The following is a 17,239-nucleotide window of genomic DNA, read 5'->3' as shown; positions in this document are numbered from 1 at the left end:
CAGCCCACCTGTTGCGTGTACATGAAAATGATGTTACTAGTAATAAAAATGGCTAATTCTCCTTAAGAGCTCCGTAAGGGTCAAACATTGTCCCAAACATGTAACAGGTATAAATGCATTTAAACTCTGTGTGGTAGACACTACTGGATTAGTTCCCATTTTACAGATGAGGAGGCTGAGGTACCAAGAGATGAACTGACTTGCCCAGGATGCTGAGGAACGAACCCAAGCAGGCCTGGGTCAGGTTGCGTGCTCTGAAACACCCCACACACCACCTCCTGGGCAAACCCCGCACCCAGAGATGCCCCTGTTGACGGGAATGCACTCTTGCTGGTGTTCCTTGTTGAGATGTCCACAACCAGGCACCTCTGGCCAAGAATTTCACTTCTGGCTCGGAGAGCACTTGGGGTCCAGCTGCTTCCTGCAGGAGACAATGCGCACGAAAAGCCCTTGAAAAGCACATGAAGCTCTAACCCCTCGCACGTGGCTGTCCCATCACCTAGTGCGCTCTCTGCTCAGGTTTTGCTCTGGAGGCCCACACACCAGTGCGGGGCTTCTCACCTGCCTGGGCTTCTCGGAAGACGCCAAGCACCCCTTCTCCCCTGACACGGAAAGGGGCTGACAGCGTAAGGACTGCCTGGTGTAACCCCTCCCTCAAGACTGACAGTTCCATCCCGGGACAGGTGCATCTCAGTGTAGCAGGTACACGGCTCACCTGCGCCTCTGGTTTAAGATGCCAGTTTTGAGGTCCCACCCACTTGGGTTCTGTTCCAGCAGGTTTTGAACAGATGGGTCAGGCGACCCTCAGGCAGCTTCAGCGAAGTCTGTTTGGCAGCTGCCCCTGCGAGCCTGGGAGCCCCAGCTGGCCAACAGCTCGAGCGTCATTCAGCTATTGTTCGGGAGGAAACAGACTTACTGAGGTATGGGGTTTTTTTTAAGTTGCATTTGGTAATATCACGTGGAGCAGCTTCATGCTGAGCCATCAAGAAAATGCTACAACACTCCCTCATTCATTCAGCAAATGCAGTAATCACGTCACTGTGAGGAGCCTGGTGACTGTCTGATGGCGGCAGGCAAGCCCTGACGATGGCTTTCCCGTGACTTTTTACAGAATTTAAAGCATGAGTGATGGCCAGAACTACACACTGTTCCCGGAGCTTCCCAGAGAGCAGTTTTCACAGCCCTAGTGAGATGGACCTGCTTCTGTTCCGTTTTACAGCTGTGGACACTGTAGCGCAGAGAGGTTTGGTGACTTGCCTGGAGCCACACAGCTGGGCGGTGGCAGAGCGGAAATGACCCACTCATCAGGCTCTTGACCACAGGCACGCAGCGAATGTCCTTCCCTTGGCAGTCAAGGCCCTGCTGGACGGCCCCCCACAGGTCTCTACATACCCCCTGAAAGTCTCTGCTCCCCCCCAACGGCCCCGGGAATTGCTTCAGGCATTCCCAAACACCACCCCCTCCCTCCACCCCTGGGCTCTGTTAGGTCTTCCCTTTCCATGCAGGTGCGCCCACCTGTGACAGGGTTACCTCCTGACCCTGCCAGTGCCAGCTCAGGCCGAGGTTCTCCCAGACACTTCCGGGGAGCCCCAGGTGTCCCTCCTGTGGGGTCCCACAGCACCGAGGTCATGCCCCCCTCCCAGAACCCACTGCAAATGCTTGTTCACTGCCTCATCCCTTCGCCTGACTTGGGTCTCTCAGAAGACAGGGATTCCCTCCGTCACCATTTCCCCAGAGTCTCCACGGTGCTCTGCATACGTCTGTTAAATGAATTAATGAATCCATCGCTGGTAGGAGCACGAACACAGCGCATCCGTGGCTGTGGGGGTCAGGGAAAGGCAGCACCCAGATCTCCTGGGGCAGGGAACGTGACTGACAGCCCCAGCCACTGCCCTCAGGACTCCCTGCACAGGTACCTCCGGCTCCGGGACACCCCACGGGCCTGGCTAAACAAGCCACACAGCAGTCTGGGGCTTTCCTCCTCCTCCTTCCTTGTCTCCTTCCATAAACGCCAACTCCCCATCGCCACTCTCCCTGCCTTCTCCAGCTCCCACCGCCAGGAAAGCTCTCAGACACCTAACTGTGTCCCAGTGGCTATATCTCAGCTGACCCGAATAATGCGATGGCAGAGCCTGAGTCATAACTGCCACTCCACAGACCTTCCCCAAAGCCAGGGTGGCCAGGCGGGGTCTTCCTCAAGTCACCGTAGGAACCAACATCCCAGCACACGGCCAAGGAACGGCTGAATGGGGGACTGGAGGAAGAGCGGGTGCCAGGCCCCCGTTTCCATCCCAGAGCGGTCCTGAGCAGCAGCAGGGACAGGAAAGGAGGTGGGCGCTGCACCAGGCCTTGCGCCAAAGCACACAGGGGCTGTGGGCAGCAGGTGACCTCTCTCCCTCGCCCCTTCCCAGCATCAGACTGGCCGGTGTCCTCAATTCCAGGGAACTGGGAACAAGCCTGGTTTGGTTTTGAATGCCAGACAGCGAGTGCCAGAGACCCACCAGGTTCCAAACCAAGCCCATCTGCTCCCTGTCATCTGACAGAGGCTCCCCCGGCTTCCCACGGGCTGCCAGCCTGCTGCCCGGGCACGCGGAGAATGTGTCTGCTTGCGCATCAAGGAGCAGACTGCGCGCCACGGAGGAAGGCCAAAGGACACGCGGCACACTGATGGCGATGGCTCGAGCCAGCTGGGGAACAGACGCACGGCCACAGGCAGGACCCTGCTCCAGGTTCGCCCCTCACCGGCCAAAATGTTCGAATCTGCCAAGAGAAAGAAACATCTCACGCTGGTGACCACCAGAGAATCGCTGAGCAAGTGGGCCGCCCATCCGGCTCTCGGGGACATCTGATGCTCTCCACATACCGCTGACAGTCTCCTCATCAGAGCCCCCTCCCCCACCTGCACCCCGCGCCTCCCTCCAGCACTTTCTCTTAGTTCAGGTCAGTGAATGTCGCAGGTCCTACTGCTGGATCCCAAAAGAACTGCAGAAGCCAATACCCCTCCCACCTGCCGAGGGACAACAGGAGCTAAGACGGTCCTTGACCCCTGCAGATTCAGCCCCATCCATGGAGGATCGGAGGCACTGACTCCCTGTCCCCTCTGCAAACAAAGGGCCCTGAAGACAGCAAAAAACTCAGGTACAATGCAAACCGAGGCTTTCCAAAGGGCTCAGAGACTGCGGGCTGACTTGGAATTAACCTGAAGCTTTGCCACGCCCAGAACATGGAACTACATGCATGTAACCTAGTTCACTCCCTCCCCTTCCAGTCACTGAGTCCAGACAACCTGGCAGCCTTCGGCCCTGAGACATGCCCTGCATTTCACGGGAGCCCTCTTGCCGCCATCCTAACCAAGGGGGCGCGGTATAAACCGTGCCGAAAGCCAATAGTTCCCGAAATGTTTCTGCAGCAGGGCCGTACCTTCTGACCTCAGATTCTCCGCCCACATTGTCTCCCACTCTGAACGGCCAGAAAACTAGCGTTCCGGTATTATTAGCTAAAGAACGCAGCAGTCACCTGTCTGCATTATATGCAGGCACCATGTCCTCTTCTTCTGACTACTCCTTTCTCACTGGTCTCTGAATTTTTTACAAGCCGTTCGGCAACTGCAAGCTAGCTGTGTCGCAGCAGCAAGTGCGAGTCTGCCCACAAAAATAAAAACACGGCCCAGTCACGGCCCAGCTTGAATCAGCAGAACTTGGACGTGCTGGAGAAATAATTTTTTTTGGTGTTCTGTGACGATGCAGCCATTTAAATTTTATTAGCAATTATGGAGCCTGTTACCACGTCATCGTGCAGCTCCCGCCACGTCCTGGCACCTGGCACCGCGAGCGAGCCTGAACGACAGGGCCCAGTGCCCCGGCCCCTCGCATTCCAGCCCCTTGCATTCCAGCGGCTCGCAGCGTGGCCCCTCCCAGCCCCCGCCCTTCATTAGGAGTCTCCTCGTGCGGCCGGGGGAAGGCAGCGCACGGTGCTGAGTGGAACGGAGTTCTCCACAGGCGGCAGCAGGAGGACTGGCGAGATAAGCGAGGCTGATATTTGTACAAAAGAGTTGACTTATAGGATGACTCATTGTCACTGCAACTGGCAGTCGTCAGGAAAGCAGGGGCCGGAAACCAGACGGAGCTTGGTGGCATTTTTGGTAGGCGCCCTGCAAGCCTCTGTCAACATTAGCATAGGATTAGGATGACACCAGCAGGGATGTGTGTGTGTGGTGGTGGAGGGGGGGAAGGGCTTAACTAAATAATAAAACAAGACTCTCTAAGAAGGCAGAGCTTTGGTGACTTCAAAGATGAAAGACTACTAAAATCCAGGGAGATTACTAACAGGGACAAATCCTCCCAGTTTTCCTCTAGGCTCCAGGGTACTTACCTCAACTTCTCTCTGGGGCGGGAGTCTGAGAGCTCCCACCCCAGCTCCAAGGAAGGGGCACCAGGGCTCTTAGTAGACAGTCTGGTTCTTCTCACTTTTGGGGGGGGGGCTCAAGAACACAGGGGTTGGGATGGGGCTCCCTCACCCCACCCCTGAAATCAGGGCTGTCACAGGATCACTGGGTCCTGTCTTCTGAACATGGTTCAGAGAAGGGGACACACTCATTTTCATTAATGTGCGGCCATTCTGGACGTGCACAGGATTTCTGAAACGGAACAATCCACCTTCCTCAGCTTAGCCAATCAGAATCTGCGGAGCACCTTCCAGCCCATCTCTCATGACTGAATGCAAGAGCCCGAGGGAGCCTGGATCAAATATGCTCTGGCAACTCGGGAGACTCCCTCTCCAGGAATAATGCATTGCTGGGGACGGGAGAAGATGGGAAAGCACACTTTAGGAAGTGCCTGCTCTGTACCAGACATGAGCACGGGCACACCTGATGCTCACACACCCCCTTTTTCAGACCTGTTCCCATTTCACAGATGAAGAAACTGAGGCTCCAAGATGGGGAGCGACCAGCCAGTGGCAGAGCCGGGATGCAAACCAGAGACGTGACTCCGTGCAGCCAGCAAGACTACAGCTAATATTTACTGAGCGCTTGCTATGTGCCAGCTGCTCTGTGAAGGGTTTTCAAGGTTTTAGCTCATTCAATCCTCATAAATATTCCATGGGATTTAAAGTAACTGAGGCTGAGGTACCTTGCTCAGGTCCCACAGTTCCCAGGTGACAGAACCAGGACCCAACGCAGGCAGTGTGGCCCCAGAGCCAGCCCCCTCCCAGTCAGCACCAAGGAAGCCATCCGCACACGGTGCATGTTTCTGTTTGGAAACATCAGCAGCCTTGGCTGAACCATCACGCGCTCACGATCAGAGAAAACCACTAGTATTTCACTGACTCCAAGGTGCCGCCGATCACAAGGCATGTCCTATGTTACGTACAGGTCAAGAAGGAAAAACTGCCAATTAATCTGGGACACCATGTTTCTTTACCTCACCACTTGTAAGAAGCACCTCAATGTCAGAGACCTGAAGGAGAGAAGATGCCTGCCTTAGGGTCAAAGGAGAACTGGAGGCCTCGGCCAGAGCCGGGCGGGGAGATGCACGCTGGAGATGGAGTGGAGACGGGTCCTCTGAGTGCCGAGAGCAACCTCACGCTGAATCTGATTTTTCAAGAAAATCTGATAATCCCTATTATTATGTGTGTTAGAAACACTGGCAACCAATTCCAGTTTTTAGGGCCTTTGTGCAGGATGCACAGAACCTGGCGGCTGCTCCAGCTGGCTGGAAGCCCTCCCGGCCTCCTCCCAGGTGGGCTGGAAGGCGGAAAGCCGCAGGCAGCGGTTTAGCTATGGCATCTCCCCCCCACCCCCCGTGGCTTTTAAAGGCACAGACTTTCACAGGCAGCCACAAACACGAAGTAGCATTCAGAGCACTTTCCTTACCGTGAAGTGGCCGAATCAAGGCTACCAGGGGACAGCTGAGTTTTCTTTTTTAACATTTTTATTTTGTCACACAAAGCACTCTTCCCATGCTTTCAAACCTCCCCTCACCCATGACCACCGTGCTACAAAGGGAGATAAAATACACAGCAACGAACTGGCCCCAGCAGATGCGGAGAGAACCCACACGGAATGGAGCTCCGTGTGAAGGCCTCATCCTGGGGGCACCAGGCTCGCCTCCTCCTCAACAGGGCCCTGGTGGAGCTGGGTGTCAGCGTCCTGCGCCTGTGAGACAACCTTGTTTGGAAATAGGGTCTTTGAGTACATAACCAATCAAGATGAGGTCACACCGGATTAAAGTGTACCCGGGTTCAACAATGGGTGTCCTTTTAAGGGGGACACTGGGATGCAGAGACAGGTGCATAGGAGAACACCAGTGACGATGGAAGCAGAGGCCGGAGTGCGCATCTGCAGCCCACGGAAGCCAAGGAAGGCCAGCGAGGAAGCGGAGAGGGCCCTGCCCTCAAGCCTTCGGGGACAGCATGGTCCTGCAACACCTGATGTCAGACACCCAGGTTCCAGATCCGTGAGAGCACAGGTTTCTGTCTTCACCCACTGGTGTGTGGGACTGCGCTACAGGAACCCCAAGGAACTAATACAACCAGAAAGTTTCAGAACGCTCTGGATTGCTCAACTCAGTGTAAAATTGCTGGCATCTTCAAATAGCTACCAGGGCCCTTTGTGAAAAGCCCGCACAAGGTCAAATTCATGTCAGGTCAAGTGTGGCCTAACAAGCTGGGAAGGTTCCTAGGTTGCCATCAGGTGACAACCTGGGAATTTATGCTGAGATCCTAACATCTGGACTGCAAGCCGTTCCTCACCACGGGCACAGGGCACCAAGAGCACAGCTGGAGGGCCAGAAAACAGTCCCTGGGAGACTGTCACTCCTCCAGGCTCTAGACCTAAAACCTTAGAAGCCACAGGAAGCAGTTCTGGATTCAGGACAGTGGCATGAAGGTGGGGGCTGAAGAAGACAGTTCAGGTAATGAAGCAAAATACCACCATCAAAATCCACACAGGTGCTTAACTGTGTGGGTTCCAGCTGGGCTGGGACAGAGCCAGTGGCGGCCACTCTGGCGGGTGGGGAACACCTGCAGGCCCCCTGCTGTCCCAAAGCCCACCTAGCCCACCTCAGGCCTTCAGATAGGTGTTTCCTTCCCTCTCCACCGGCTTTGGTGTCTGGCTGCCTCCCTGGAGCTCAAAGCTAAAGAGAATTTCATAACAGCTCATGACCGTGTGTTCAAGACTCTCTCAAGTGAAAAGATGATACTGACCCAGCAAAGGAAGGTGTGTCTAAAGTGTAGGCTCGTGAAGAGAACAGAAGAAGATGGGGGTGGAGGGCAAGGGAGAGTGGGGCCTTGGGGCGGTGGGCAAGAGGTGGGCTGGAACCTTCACAGCTAGCACCGCACAGGCCAGTGATGTCACAGCAGACTTTGGTTTGAGGAGAATGTCATTAGCTCTTAAGGGAATAATGTCAGTTAGTACTTACCAAATGCTTAGCCTGCACCAGGCACCCAGCTGCAAGCCTCAGATACCTTAGATGATTGAAGACTTAGAACAATAAGGCCCTGTGGTCGGCAGAGCTGATCACCCCCCAGTTCGCACCAGGAAACAGGGCCTGTTTGAGGTCAGCTCATTTCTAAAAGGCTTATCACCTGGACATACCACCTACTTAATGTTTTAAACAGCACCTGTGGAGTGTGCACTGCTGGTCTCAGTATCCCCATCTGACGGAGGGGTAACAGGTGCAGAGTAAGGTGAAGTGGGGCCCAGGGCCCCAGAAGCCACACAGAGTCTGGGGTAGAACCCAGCACTGTCTGGCCCCATGGGCCTCTGTTCTCAACCACAGAATTTACGGCCTCACATTTGGGATGGAGATATTAAGTGCAGTAGGGGGTATACCCAGTACTACCTGCAATACTTAAAAACAAATACACAAACAAAATGACTAAGTTAGAAAAGAGGCAACATTAACACGCAAAGGTCTTGGATTTCTTCTGTACAAGGGGCACTGTGAAGGACGGCGAGTTTTCACTCTGCAGTATTTAATGGACATAGCTTTGAAGTGCAATGATAATTCCCTAGGCTCTGTGAGGGCCAGTTCTGTTTTCTGAAGCTCAACTTCAGAAAGAAGGCTTGTGAAATTCAGTGCATAACAACGGCTTGCCAGAACCAACACCTGGAGAAAAAGAGACACTTCGATCACGTGGCAAGGCAGTGTGTCAAGCAGAAATGGAGGGTGTGATCCTTCCGGAGAGGCTAGGTGGGATGGCAGGGGGCCGGGAGGTTAACAGAACACCCACATCTACTGGGCTAAGCGAGCCGCCGAAGTCCAATAGCTTTAATTGCCCCTGGGAACTATATTAGTTTCCTAGGGTTGCCAAAACAAAGCACCATAAACTGAATGGCTTTAAACAACAGAAGCTGATTCTCTCACGTTTCTGGAGGCCAAAAGTCTGTGATCAAGGGGTAAGGAGGCCACATGCCCTCTGAGGCTCTGGGTGGGATCTCTCCCCACCTCTTTGTAGCTTCTGGTGGCAGCTGTCAATTCCTGGCGTTCCAAGGCTTGCAGCTGCATCAATCGGATCTCTACCTCTATCGTCACGTGGCTTTCTGGCCCTGTATTCACACATTGTCTTCTTATGAGGACACCAGTCATGTCGAATTAAGGGCCCACCTGACTCCAGTATGACCTCATCTTAACTAATTACATTCACAATGACCCCGTTTCCAAATGAGGGCACATTTTCAGGTACTGGGGGTTAGGACTTTGACATATTTTGCAGGGGTGGGGGGAAGGAACACTTCAACCCATAACAGTATGATTCTTACTTTCAAATTGCTAAAGGAAAAAATGGAAGGGGGATGTCTGTGCATGTCATCCTGTGACACAGCTGTGGGCCAGCTGTCACTCACTAAGCAACAACCTTTAAGAAGCAAGCGAGACGGGTAGATGGCTGGATTAGCTTGTGAGGGCTGTCATAATGAAGTGCCACAACCAGGTGGCTGGCTCCATCAACAGAAATTCACCGTCTCATGGTTCTGGAGGCCAGAAGCACGAAATCGAGGAGTCGGCAGGCCTGGGAGGAAGGACCTGCTCCTGGCCTCCTCTCTCCCTGGCTTGTGGATGGCCATCTCCTCTCTGTCCCTTCAGACGCCTTCCCTCTGAATGTGTCTCTGCATCCAAATGACCCCTTTTTATAAGGACACAGCCGTATGGAAGCAGGCCCCAGGCTAATGACCTCATTTGAACTTGATTAACTTTACAGAGACCCTACCTCCAAATAAGATTGCATTTTGAGCTGCTGGGAGTTAGGACCTCAAAACATGGACAGGAAAGGAGTGGGTGGATGACAATTCAACCCGTAACAACGGTGCTGTGCCACTTGTGCTTTAAGCTCCACTGTGGCTGCGTCTACCAGTTCGCTGACAGGCTGCCCTCCTAGGCCACAGCCCATCGCCACCCCCTGCTCTCAGGGAAGGCAGAGCAGCCTGAGAGAACAAGGAGCAACCACGTCCACCCAGCAGAAACCTCCTCATTTCCTGGGGCATTTGGCATGTGACCCGAGCATTAAGTATCTTGGTGAAATAGCTGGATTACTGCTAAATTAAAGAATAATAGCTCAGAATCCGGTTCCCCGCCCCCTCACCTCTGTATTGCTCGACTCAGTGTAAAATTGCTGGCATCTTCAAATAGCTACCAGGGCCCTTTGTGAAAAGCCTGCATAAGGTCAAATTCATGTCAGGGCAAGTGTGGCCTGACAAGCCGGGAAGGTTCCTAGGTTGCCATCAGGTGACAACCTGGGAATTTATACTGAGATCCTAACATCGGGACTGCAAGGCATTCCTCACCACAGGCGCAGGGCACCAACAGCACAGCTGGAGGGTGAGAAAACAGTCCCTGGGAGACTGTCACTCCTCCAGGCTCTAGACCTAAACCCTTAGAAGCCACAGGGAGTTGTTCTGGATTCAAGGACAGCGGCGTGAAGGTGGAGGCTGAAGAAGACAGTTCAGGTGATGAGGCAAAATACCACCATCAAAATCCACACAGGTGCTTAACTGTGTGGGGTTCTAGCTGGGCTGGGACAGAGCCAGTGGCGGCCACTCTGGTGGGTGGGGAACACCTGCAGGCCCCCTGCTGTCCCAAAGCCCACCTAGCCCACCTCAGGCCTTCAGATAGGTGTTTCCTTCCCTTCTGCACCAGCTTTGGTGTCTGGCTGCCTTCCTGGAGCTCAAAGCTAAAGAGAATTCCATTAACAGCTCTGTGAGCCCAGTGGCAACACATTCAAAAGAAAACATTACATGTGGCGCCACCTAGAGGCAGAAGATGAGAGGGAGGATGAAAAGAAAAGAGGCATTTTTGCCCCTGCTTTCCTCCTCTCTGACACTTCTTGGTGACCATGATTCCCAAGCCGCCCTCTCAACCCCAGCTTGTGGATTTCTGCTCTCACACCAGAGCACTTAAACGTCACGCTCAAGTAATGGCTGGGGACAGTAAAAGCAAATAAAGTTTAAATTCCATTTTTGGCCCTATTTTTCAATGTTTCTGAACCTGGAGATGTATTAAAATTTCACCATTTGACAAGAATCCTTGGATCTTTCCCCATCTCTTCTCACGCCCCTCCACCCCACCCACACAAACAAAAGGACTGGAGGCTTTAAAAGTCTGTCCGTGCCTGGTCAAAGATAGGGTCAATATGATTTTTCCTAGAAAAAAAAAAAAAAGAACTGTGGATCTCAAACCTCCACGATCTCACCCCCATTTGGTCAGGACACAAGAGAGGGGGCAGCTGCAGTCCAACACAGAGCTGGAGGCAGATTTTGACATCCTGGCATTTGATCACTGCATTATCATCTCAGCAGCGGCAGTCACGGAAGTGCGGTCTCCTCCTTCACAGGCTCACAGGGCTAACCAGCATTTCAGAAATCATTTATGCAGAAAAATATTATCGACATTTCTAAATTTTTCAAAAGCAGTGTGGAAACAGAGGAGACTCTCTTTTGGCAGAGTGACAGCAACCCACGTGCAGAGGGAGACTGCGGGACCCCACTGGGGTCCCTCCTCTGAGGGAGCTCTGCCGATCTCTCTGTGGCCCGGTTTCCTCGTCTGGGGATAACGACATCCCCTTCCTCGTAAGGCTTGCGACAAGTGAATGAGTTATAAACATGACTCAGCGTGCAGCTCAGAGGAAGCTCCACTCGGGGCCCAGCGCCACAGAGTGCTCTCATGGAGCATGGAGTGTCCCTGCTGTTCTGAAACGTATCTCTAGTCCTGTTATTACCAAAAAAAAAAAAAGTTATTTAGATAAACTGATTATTTAGGGCATTTCACTAACCAGGAACAGAAGTACACTCAAACTTTCCCAAAATGAGCCTCTTCTCTCAAAACCCTATGAAGGGAGGTTCTCCGGATTCATGAGGCGGAAAACTTAATGACTCAACGCAGATGGAAATTTATTCTAGTGCATTAATAGGTATCGCACAAAGGTGGAAATATAAATAGTAAATAGAGGTACAGGGAAACATTCCATTTCTTTAGATAATAAAAATAAAAATTAAAATATATATCTGTTTTCATCTATTAAATGAACCACAAAAATATTTTTTAAGATACTGCCGAACCCTGCCAAGACTAATAAAGCCGGAATTCTCACGTTGCCAGTGAAGACCGAGCTGGTGCCAGCCTTTAGCAGGACAAGTGGGCAGTCTGAATCAAGGGCCAGAAAGAGCTTCTGTCCTGAGACCCAGTCCTTTCACTTCTGAGAATCTAGATTAAGAAAACTTCTCAAAACAGAGGGAAAGTCACCTCCACCCTCATGTTCAGAACAGTGAACACCATTTCTAATCGTGGAAAACGAAAAACAACATAAATGCTGAGTAATGAGTAAATAAACATTATACCAAGTGAATAGACTATTCATCTAAGAATTAAAAATGATACAGAAAAAAATACATAAAGATATTAAAATGCCGAAACATTGCCTGGAAAGAAATTGAAATATAACAATGCCTATCCTTGGTGGCAACTGGGACAAGCCCGGATGGAAACTGTGGAGATGCTCATTAACAGCGGTTCCGTTAGAGCACTAGCTGTGTGCGTGCGTGTGATCCCGCGGGTTCTATGCCCCCTTCCCTATTTTGCACAATACATGATTTTAGTCCCTTTATGATAAAGAAACGCCCCTCCCTGTCTTACAGAAACTGTTCCTCTGCCGTGTGCACAGAAGAGCTGCCCGCTGCCTCCTGCCCCACCACGGCACCTGCTCTGGGCTCTTCTGCCTTTCAGGAGGGCAGGAACTCTCCCTGTTGAAGTGTATTATCTTGTAAAGGCCAAAGCTACTTGGTAAGGAACTCGAGGTAATCACCTCTCTGTGGTGAGACTACCAGCCGCCTTCGCTCTCCTCTCCTTAAGTACCAAATTACTCCAAAGCATCAGAGAAAGGGCCTTGCAACTTCTGAGCAAGACATGGGGGGAAGTGACACAAATTCTGAAGAGGCCAGCTGGTTGCCCTGGAGACCTCAGCTCAGCCCCTCCTGGCTCTGTCCTCTGGGTATGTATAAATTCCTTAACTGATCCTCAGCCGTTTGATCAGCAGAAGTAAAAAAAAAAAAAACGAAAGAGAATTAAACCGCCAAGAATAGCAGAATGGTTAGGCTACAGTACATCTACTGGGGGGATAGTAGGCAACCTCACAAAACAACAATCGCGAATGCTAAATATGGTAATGTGGCAAAGGGCCTCCAACTCGAAGAAGAAGAAAAAAAAAGTTGCTCAATCACATGTTTCCATGACGACGACCAGCTTAAACAGTTTGTGCAGGCTGACCAGTTAACAGTTGATGTTTACCAGGCCTTATGCTGTGTGCTTAACATGCATTCAAACTTCACAACGATGCTTATTAAAAGCCTTATTATGCTCGTTTTGGAGAGGAGGGAATGGAAGCACTAGGAATTCTCACTTAATCCTCCCGATGGCCAAGATCTAGACCATTCTGGGAACTTCCCGAAGACCACAGGGCATCTGGGCGAGGGGGAGGACGGCCTGGGATCCGGACGCATTGTGTCTTCAGCGCTCGCACCCCCGGCTCCTAGGCTGCAAGGCCATATGTCAGAAATTTAAAATGCAAGTTGAATTTGTTTCAGAAAAGGACTTCTTTTCTTTCTCTCTATTGTCTAAACTTTCTAGTGTTCTTCTGTTTTTATTTAAAGGCAAAAAAAAAAAGAAAAGTAACAGAGGAGAGGGTTTGATTTAATGCATGTGTTTGTGTGTATGGTTTGTTAAATTATGTTTTGATCAAAAGACTAAATAAATGTCAATCAAGTCTCCACTTGGGGGTTAAGGATAGGAAATGAGGAAAGAAGGATGGAGAACAGCCAAGACGAGCCTGTTCCAAACCAAACCAAACAGCGCCAGGCAGCTGCCTGCGCCATCTTTTTTCTCCCTGGGCTCTTTCTACCTCGTCTCCGAGTCTGCACGTGGATTCCATAGTCATGGCTCTGGGCTGACATGGGACACCAGACGTCACAGAGGGCGCTGATATCACACAGCTGCTACTGACAAAGCTGGGAACAGACCTTCGGTCTCAACTCCCAGCCCTACGTTCTTCCACAAACTTATCCTGTGCTGAATAACCCCCCTCAGCCCAGGGCAATTCGCATTTACTGGAGGTTCAAGGACACACCACATCCTAAAAGTGGCCATTCCACACATCTGTACAGTGTTACTAATGCTCGAAGCTGACAGATCATGGAGTTTACACATGTTATGTCACTGGAAACTCAGATGACAAATGTTACATTTCTAGCAATGTTGAAGCCACGCTAGAAACACAGAAGGCTGAGAGAAACAATACTTTTTTAAAAACTGCAAAAATAAAAGTGCAATATGTATAGTGGGCTATTCAGAAAAATATCATGCGCAACAACCAAAATGAAATACTCCCCATGAAAGAAAACGCTGCCAATCCACCCTCCAAAAACTCCCCTGCAGGGCAGAGGCAGGCAGCAGCAGTACTGGACCCCTGTCCAGGCGAGGGCCAGTCTCGGAGCGGGCTGCTCACCTGAGGACGCACATCACCGGGCAGGGGTTGGCGGTGGGGGGGGGGGGGGGGGGTGGCACTGGTTGCTGACTGGCTCCAGAGGTGGATGCCAAACAAAGCGTTCCTTCCCGTGGGTCAGCAGACTTGGCCTCAAATCTGGGTACCAGCTATGTTCAAAGTTCAAATGACTGGTCCCACCCCAGACATTTCCTCAGCTGGCTTCCAGAGAGATAGCAGGTTCAGTCAGACACACTTTCCTGTCAGAGAGGCCTGCTGCCTGAAGGCGGGGAAAGACCCAAGAATCGCTGTCCCACTGTGCAGACCCCCAGGCAGACACCTGCTGGACTAACCCGGGGCCAGCACTCCTGGGTGTGCTTCCCGCCTCCGGGGTGCCGAGCGGGGCTTGCTCTGCAGCGCCACACTCTGGGAGGGAGAGGAACTCACCTACCTCTCCAGGGCAGGGAGCATGATCACTAGACACCCTGGACGACCCTCCACTCACATCCCAGCTGCCTTCTTTCTCACGGATTACCCCCCACCCAAACCTCACATATATTTCAGGGCTGAAGGAGGTGGGTGAGGAGGATCAGAGAGACACTCCAAGGCCCTGGTGGTGCCCATTTGAAGATGATGCCCAGGCCTTTTTAGCAGAGGAAAGGGCATGTGAAAGCAAAGGACAATCTAGTCAGTACCAACCCCATGCTGCTGGATACTTGCCACAGAGCTACACCTCATTTAACCATCAAGAACGCTCCATGATGTACGAGATGTGCAAGATGTTTATCAGCCTGGGCCTTGGGGTCAGGCAACCCTGGGTTCAAATCCAGGTCAGCTGCCTGCTGGTTGGTAGATACTGAAGCTACATACCTTCCAGGTCTCAGAGTCCTCGTGCATAAAATAAAGGTAATGCAGGCCCCAGGGAGGGGTCTGGGAGAGCCTGGGGGAGGGGACCTCTGCGTACCCAGAGCTGTGGCTCCACTCCCAGACCAGGCTGCCCAGACCACGCTCTTCTGAGGCAGAACTACAGTGTGGACAAGGACAGCAAGCCGAGTGCCCAGGGTCTAACCAGATCGGGACCTGCTCCTTCTGCCTCGGGACCCCCAACCCCGACCCCCACCCCAGCAGGGCCGGGCACTCACGGCACTCCTTCTCATCGCTCTTGTCGAAGCAGTCGGGCAGCCCGTCACACTGCCAGGCGCCCGGGATGCACCGCCCATTGCTGCACATGAAGTTGCCCGGAATGTTGCACTCGTTGGTGAAGTTGTTCCCGGGGAGCAGCTGGCTGTCTGTTGGAGAGGGGGACATGGATATCAGAGGCCTGACGAATACGGCAAGGACCCGAGCCCCCAACTGGAAGCGCTCTTGTCTGGCACGGGTTGTACAGGTAAGGCCCCGGGTAGGTGACTTGACCTCTCTGGGTCTCGGTTTCCTCATCTGTGAAATGGACTGATAGTCTTCGCTGCCCCACCCCTGGGGATTCTGGGAGGACTAAATGGAGAAACACCGAGAAGTATGGCGCGGGTGTCTGACACACATTACAAGCTCACTGACTGTTCTTCTTTCTCCGTCAACAAGATGGGCTGTAAAAGTCCAATGTCTCTCCCGGCCAGTGGCGGGGAGAATGAAGGTTCCCGGACAGCAGCGAGTACTGGCCTCCCGAAGGCTCCCACAGCAGGAGCTGCACATGCCCGCCAGGCCTCGGACTCCGTGGTCCTACAATCACAGAACCCTTGAACCTTGGCCCAGTCCACAGGAATACTGGCAGATAACTTCACTTTAGAAAATGGGAACCCCAGCACAAAATCTAAATCTGCCTGAGGTCACATGAGGGGGAAAAGCCAAACTGAAACTTGAACTAAGACCTCTCACCCCCAAGGCCACTGGACTGCCTGCCAAGAGTTGTTGATGTTGAACCGGCCCCAAGGTCTGGACACAACCCCACTGAACAGAGTCACAAAATGCCAAGGCCTCACCCACGGGTGCTCTTGGGCTAGGGAGCAGACAGGGCATGGGGGCGGGGTACTGAATGCATCCGCCAATGGACTCGCAGGGGCAGACTTTCCAGGGAGCCGGAATCTAATCAATCTGATCACTGTGATGGATGGCTAGGGGATAAGGATCCATCTGGAAGTAAAACAGTCTCAGGGTAAAAGGAGAAAAAAAAGACCAAACCTTCCAGGGCTCCCTCCTGAGTCATCAATGAGCATTTACCGAACATCTGTGACCAGACACTCGTGCTACATCCTAAAAGTGCAGAGACGCAAACCAGGGCTGGAAAGGCACGCGGCACCCTGACGGTCTGGCCGCCATGGACGAACAGGGGGCGTCCAGACCCCCCTGCAGGTAGCGGGAGCAGAGGGAGCTCACGATCCTCGTTCACAAGCTTTGCCAAGGAGAAGCATCTCATTCCAGACCCCTGCCACCACATCTTTCACGCCACTGTTCTCCACACATGCTATTATTTTTACCTGGAATGCCCTCGGCCCATGGGGTCTCCTCGCAAATCCCTGTCAGCAGCTGGTAGCGTATAGTGTCTGTGTGACTCCCCCTCTGAAGTGTCCCTGATCGCTCCAGGCAGAGACGAGCACTCACTCTTCTGTGTGACTGTGGTGCTACTGGGGCGACACTCAACATGTCGGACTGGGAAGAGCAGGCGACGAGCAGCACCACATCAGCCCCGGTGCTGTGGGTACTGCCGTAGGCCCAGCTGCCCCACGGGGCTGAATTAATCATGGGCATGCACGTCTCCCTACTGAAAATGAGCTTGCAAAGCCCACTGAAGACTTCTACAACAGCAGCTCCAGTGAGGGGCCTCACCCTGCCCCAACTGCCTGCACCAGAACCCTAACAACCCTCCGTGTCCCCTCCTCACTCGGTCGCCCCCTACAGATGGCCAAGCACCAAGTGCAGCACCCCAGTCTCCACAGCCACAGCCCTGAGTCCAGCCCAGGTCACCACCGCCGCTTACCTGGGCTCCTACCACAGTCTCCCAGCCTGACCGCCCTGCCACCCCTCACATCCCTCTGTGACCAGGGGGACCTGTCTAAAGAGCAAGTCAATCAGGACCCTTCCTCACTTTAAAAAAGCCATTGAATAGTTCCCACTGTTCTGAAGTCAAAATTCAAGGCAACAAGGAAAGGTTCAAGGAGCGAGGTGGCATTGGTAGTGGATGCTGATGGATACAGAGATGGAGCGTTCAGAGCCCTTCAGGCTTAGAGCGAGACAGCAAAACAGTGCAAGAAAGCCCGACCCAGAGCACTCAAGGGCAGGG

The 17,239-nt window shown here is 52.7% G+C and overlaps 1 protein-coding gene across 2 annotated transcripts in view; it reads right to left on the bottom strand.

Moving 5' to 3' along the window:
• LDLRAD3 (low density lipoprotein receptor class A domain containing 3) overlaps positions 1-17,239 on the bottom strand; it is a 213,287-nt gene that overhangs the window by 133,473 nt on the left and 62,575 nt on the right. For both annotated transcript variants that reach the window (XM_028515797.2, XM_036029250.1), the window contains exon 2: positions 15,108-15,254. In XM_028515797.2, the coding sequence (XP_028371598.1) occupies positions 15,108-15,254 (147 nt within the window). The remainder of the gene's footprint in view (positions 1-15,107; positions 15,255-17,239) is intronic.

This window comes from Phyllostomus discolor, chromosome 6 (assembly GCF_004126475.2).
Source record: "Phyllostomus discolor isolate MPI-MPIP mPhyDis1 chromosome 6, mPhyDis1.pri.v3, whole genome shotgun sequence".
NCBI classification, from domain to species: domain Eukaryota; kingdom Metazoa; phylum Chordata; class Mammalia; order Chiroptera; family Phyllostomidae; genus Phyllostomus; species Phyllostomus discolor.
The sequence above is the reverse complement of the archived record's forward strand: the minus strand, read 5'-3'. Positions and strand labels throughout refer to the sequence as shown.